Genomic DNA, 5,827 nt, shown 5'->3' on the forward strand with positions numbered 1-5,827 from the left:
ATATATAATTCAGTAGTAAGCAATAAACTCGATAATAAAAATCATTTTTACCTTTCTGGATCCCTTGGGAAACGAAAAAAACTGGGACTAGATTCACGTCCAGAAATATTTGGACAGCCTTTCATACTACAGCTATAACCACCTCTCTTCATTTTTATCACATTTCTTTCTGTCAAGACAAAATGACGAAAACATTTTATTGTCACTAATTAAAGAAAAAAAGTCATTCACAAAANAATATATCGTGAAGCGGTTAACTGAGGTTACCTACTGATATTCTGGACGCAGCCATGTTGTTAGATGTATAAACTCGCACATGCGCACTAAAAGTTTGTTTCAAGTCGAACGGCTTACTGTCGCAACTGGGTATGGTTAGACTGTGGTAACACTGTGTCCACTAGTGTGAGTGAGACACACCGATATGCTCTTTCTCACACTAATGGACACTGTGTTACACAGTGTCGCCTGTGTACGTAGTTGGAAAGCACCCATATAATATATAATATATATATATCGACGTGAGGTGAAAAAAAGTTTATATGTCCTGTCCTGATCTATCAATGGTCTAGTTTCCACCGAAGCATTAATTCACATCTAATGCGACGTAGAATCAAATTTAAGTCGATGGAAACCTGTCAAATTGCGCTGATTTTGCTTCCGCTTTGATCTATAAGTACTCTACTTCCACTGGAAACGGAACACTAAATTTGATCTGTACCGAAGTTGAAGGTTTCGGTGGAAACTAGACCAATGTGATAGGATCATTAATAATAGTGGTTAACAGGTTAACAAATGTGCTAAATTTTTTAGATGAGTAACATAAAAAGACGAATAAAGCTGAGTTCTTTACTATCATAGGATTTTCCAGACATTTCAGAATTGAGATCTTCAAACATTACTGACAACAAGTGAAGTTCACTTAAATGTAGAAAGTTAAAACATACAATAAATAAATCTTCAATATCTTCACTGTCAAATTTATAATTTGTATTTGTATAGGTCAACTATAAAACCATATTTTGGTTCTTAAGGTAACTACATTATATAAAAAACATTATACAATAAATAAGTAAATAAATATATATATATATTGTTAATTTTCAAATTAGTTATTAATAGCATTTTTTGATACAGAAGAGATTCTCAATATATACATATATATATATATATATATTGTAATATTTTAGTCAAAATTTATATTATTGCGTCTCTCAATATCCTTAATCTCTAACATATCTGTCTTCAGACGCAGTTTTATTATTTCTCTCCATATTTCCATCCTGTGCTGTTTATTATCAATACCAAGTCTTAACAAGATACTTTCATTTATTCTTAATAATACTCTTCCAGTAATATCATGCTAAAACAAAAATTATATTTTTTAAATACATGAAATATATATTTTTTCTTAAAAATAAAATTACTAAGTTTTATCATTTTATTTTAGTATATATTATCCAAGTAGTAAATGTAAAACAAATTTTTACTAATGTTCTTTTCAAATAAGAAAGAGTTTCATACAACAGAAAAACTGCTTACATACAAAAATTTTTCATGATATATTTGATAGTAATCACTACAGTGTCGTCTCAGCCACTTTTGTACATCTAATACATTCCACAAATATACCGGACGAGGTCTAGCTGTCTTGCTCTGTAAATAAAGTAACAATACAAACTAAAAATATTATTCACGCGCAATGCAAGTAATGATTACTTTAATTATGTCCTCTTACTTTTGGTTTATTATTGGAATTAATAATTTCTTCTACCATTCTGAGTCTAACCTTCAACAAAGATCTAATTGATTTTTTGATGGCGTACATTCTTGCTTGCTAAAGGGTGCTTTCCAACAACGGAACACTGTCATACACTGGTCTAGTTTCCACCGAAACCCTCAATTCGGTTTCACTCTGGTACGGATTAAATTTAGTGTTCCGTTTCCATTGGAAGTAAAGTGTCACACAGTGGTCTAGTTTCCATCGAAGCATTAATTCACACCTAATGCGACGTAAAATCAAATTTAAGGCTGAATCCTCATACAGACACCGGCGCTTTGACACCGAGCGTTGATTGGTGAAAAGCGGATAGTGGGAGGAAACGGCGCTAAAGCACCGGAGCTGTCATGAGGATTGACAGCTCTCATTAGCTTTGCTCAACAGCAGAGATGCCAGATTCTGAACACTTGGTAGCATGCGGTAGCAACGGTAGCATGGAGGGGATGCGCACACAACCTCAGATCGTGTACCTCGAGCTTCAGGCGCGATCGCACACGTACACGATCTGAGGTTGTGTGCGCATCCCTTCCATGCTACCGCATGCTACCAAGTGTTCAGAATCTGGCATCTCTGCTCAACAGTTGAAACAGCGCTTGAGCGCTGGTGCTAAAGCGCCAGTGTCTGCATGAGGATCCAGGTTAAGTCGATGGAAACTTTGTCAAATTGCGCTGATTTCGCTTCCGCTTCGATCTATTGTATAAGTACTCTACTTCCAATGGAAACGGAACACTAAATTTAATCCGTACCGGAGTGAAACCGAATTGAGGGTTTCGGTGGAAACTAGACCAGTGGGTGCATTCAGAAGCACAACCGCTCAGTGAGCGCTTAGTGAGCGCTCACAAGTAGCCGCTCAGTGAGCGCTTTTTGATTTACTGGATATATGCTCGGTTTGTTTTATGTCAGTTATATTACGTGACATAACCTGCGTTTCGATATTCACTCCCAGTGCTAGAAATCTATAACACATTTGACGTGAAATATAGATTTTTAGTACTGACAGTAAATATCAGAATGCAGCTATAGAAATATTGTATAAGAAGAAAGTAAAGTTATATAAAAGTTGTTACTAAATAATAGTAATATATATAATTTGTAATAATGCAAAGACATATTGGTATGATAATTTTAGAAAATGAAAGTGAAAATGATAATATTATGCAAATTATCCTTCATTGTGAAAATTTATGTGAAGAAAAAAAAAATATTTTATTAAATTATAAATCTGTGCATTATCGTAATGAAAATTATTTTGAAGTAACAGTTCCACAATATTCTTTATGCGATTTTCATGTACATTTCCAAATGAGACGCACTACAATGGAGGTAAGTATAACAAAATATTACAATACAAAAAATAATCTTTTTTTTATTTATAATAATTATAAACTTTATACTTATTATGTATAATAATTTGTTATGATACCAAAAAAAGTCATAGATTGTATATCTTAAAAAATTTATTAATTATAACTTATAGCAACTTGTAAATGTGATTGGACAACATATAGACAGAAGATATTACTATATAGATTTCAAAAAATTTATACATATTAACAATGTCTAATTATTAAATTGTTTAATTATTTGCAATAAAAGATCATTTCAGTTTCCAATTTTGAAATAAAAATTAACAAGCACAAGAAATATATAAGTTACTAACCTTTAGGGATATTCTTTTGTGCAAAAGACCATATAGGTGAGCGGAGTGAGCGATGCAAAACTACGCTCACGAAAATGGCGATCGCTCACTGTAAGCCGCTTAGGCCTGTTTTAGGCCCGTTCTACAATACAGTCGTAAGCTGTAAGTCGTAAGAAATCGACCAATTACAGACAAATTACAAAAGAATAATTGATTGTGATTGGTCAATTTCTTACGACTTACGGCTTACGACTGTATTGTAGAACAGGCCTTACAATACAGTCGTAAGCCGTAAGTCGTAAGAAATTGACCAATCACAATCGATTATTCTTCTGTGATTTATTTGTGATTGGTCAATTTCTTACGACTTACAGCTTACGACTGTATTGTAGAACAGGCCTTAGGGAGCGTTTGCATCCAGTAGACAGATCTAGAGTGTTTACTGAGCAATTGTGCTTCTAGATGCACCCTTTAGGTTTGTTCGTTTTATCTATTCTGGGTTTATCTCGGAGTAAACCTGGGTATCTTTGGGTTAAGATAAGAAACTCCGGAAGTGGATCGTAAAACAGGAAGTTAACTACTTATGTGCTCTGAACGACTCTAAAGTGAACTCGGGTGGCTGTAAAAAGAACACGACAGTTTATAACTTAGCCTGACCTGATAACCTAATCTGATTATAACCTAACCTATGCCTATGCTGTTTTTAAATGTGATTATTCTCAATTCCGTGTTTTCTTTATTTAAATTGATTATGAGTTCTTCATCTTCATCATCATCATCCGATTCATCGGAAATATTAATCGGCCGGGAATTTTTTGATTCGTCTTCGTCTTCTGACGAAAATAACAAAAGACATTGCATAGAAAATTATGAAGCTGTCATTTCTGAGTATAAAGAAAAAGAATTTGTAATGCATTTTAGATTAAGAAGAGATGTTGTTAATCAACTCATTTTACAGTTTTTGCAATCAGTACATTACACATCTATTGTCAATGGGTATTATACAGTAATTATGTCATTTTTGCTTATTTTATATAATAATATATATTCTTTTTTGAAAAGATTTAATAAGTGAGGATGTACATATGTATACGTAACTCAAAAAGTATACATACATTGTACAATTTTTTTCTTTTTAACTTTTTTCTAGCTTTTGGCCGAAATGCTATATCTCCTGAGAAACATTTATACACATTCTTGTGGTTCGTTGGCTATGAAGTGTCATCGTATAGAGACTGTGCGGACCGGTTTGATCTGTCATTGAGTGTACTATTTGACATCATTACAAGAGTATCTGATTATTTGGTCGATATTGCACCACAGCATATTCACTGGCCTAATGAAGAAGAAAGGGAAATAACTAAAATATATTTTCAACAAATAAAGAGTTTTCCAAATGTAATTGGATGTATTGATGGAACTCATATCCGCATAGATAGGCCAAAAGAAAGTGCTGAAAGTTATTATAATAGAAAAGATTTCTTCTCTATACAAATGCAAATAGTTTGTAACCATGAACACAAAATTATAGATGTTTTTATTAGGTTTCCGGGGTCTGTACACGATTCAAGAGTTTTGAGAAACTCGCCATTGATTGAAAAATTACTTAATCCAGAATTACGTGAGTATTGCATAATTTCAAATTATTTTTTCTTAGCAGAATGAACTGAAACATCAATTACATCTATTTGTAAAATAGATTATTTAATATTATTTGATATTGTTATAATATTTGTTTATAAAAGATAAAATGTTACAGGTGGATGGCTTTTAGGAGACAGTGCATACCTATGCCTTCCAACATTAATGACTCCGTATAAAGACAATGGCCATCTGACTGCTGCTGAAACTTCTTATAATACCAAATTATCGTCATGTCGTGTGCGAGTTGAACATACTATCGGTATTTTGAAGCAACGGTAACATAAATTATGCTTTGAGGAGAGTTTCCCTAGCGGCGGACAGCATCTAATACCGGACATTAGCGATATCTCTGAAATATAAAAATCGATGATAATTGTCAATCGCGGAGGAATTAGAGTAGATAAACCTTTAACTCTTACGCAATTGACAATCGTCAACGAGTTTTATATTTCAGAAATATTGCTAATGTCCGGTATTAGGTGCCGTCCGCCGCTAGGGAAACTTTCTTTGTATAAACTATGTATACATATATGTCTGTACGGAAGGTCAATTTAATGTGTTCCAACTTTTTAATCAAGATATTTTCTATGTTACAGAAAAATCTTTGACCATAAATACAAATCTAACAAATTTGTAACTCATTAATTTGATCCACTGTATTTTTTAAATCGTCACTCCCTACGTATAATTACATAAGTGTCACATATGGAATTTTCAGTTTATTGCATAGTGACACTTAGAAAGTCATGTTCTTTATGGTCACCAAA

The 5,827-nt window shown here is 33.0% G+C and overlaps 2 protein-coding genes across 5 annotated transcripts; one reads left to right on the forward strand and one right to left on the reverse strand.

Annotated features, from left to right (window-relative positions):
- Window positions 1–1,066: 1,066 nt before the first annotated feature.
- LOC109863302 (protein aveugle) lies at window positions 1,067–1,874 on the reverse strand. The gene is made up of 3 exons (XM_020443543.1): window positions 1,736–1,874; window positions 1,540–1,653; window positions 1,067–1,360 (listed from the first exon to the last, which is right to left on the reverse strand). The coding sequence occupies exons 1-3, from the start codon at window positions 1,823–1,825 to the stop codon at window positions 1,184–1,186; spliced, it is 381 nt and encodes a 126-aa protein (XP_020299132.1). The 5' UTR covers window positions 1,826–1,874; the 3' UTR covers window positions 1,067–1,183.
- Window positions 1,875–3,835: 1,961 nt separating this feature from the next.
- Window positions 3,836–5,786, forward strand: LOC109863301 (putative nuclease HARBI1). 4 transcript variants are annotated; one of them, XM_020443541.1, is made up of 4 exons: window positions 3,901–4,304; window positions 4,375–4,422; window positions 4,567–5,037; window positions 5,176–5,786. In XM_020443541.1, exons 1-4 carry the CDS (start codon window positions 4,286–4,288, stop codon window positions 5,337–5,339), a joined length of 702 nt encoding a protein of 233 aa, XP_020299130.1. In that variant the 5' UTR covers window positions 3,901–4,285; the 3' UTR covers window positions 5,340–5,786. The 4 variants fall into 4 exon arrangements, 3 of the variants coding, with proteins under 3 accessions (XP_020299131.1, XP_020299130.1, XP_020299129.1); XM_020443540.1 differs by having other exon boundaries at window positions 4,375–4,412; XM_020443542.1 differs by lacking the exons at window positions 3,901–4,304; window positions 4,375–4,422 and adding an exon at window positions 3,836–3,891.
- The last annotated feature ends 41 nt before the right edge of the window (window positions 5,787–5,827 follow it).

This window comes from Pseudomyrmex gracilis, unplaced genomic scaffold (assembly GCF_002006095.1).
Source record: "Pseudomyrmex gracilis isolate BER0280 unplaced genomic scaffold, ASM200609v1 scaffold_4076, whole genome shotgun sequence".
NCBI classification, from domain to species: Eukaryota; Metazoa; Arthropoda; class Insecta; order Hymenoptera; family Formicidae; genus Pseudomyrmex; species Pseudomyrmex gracilis.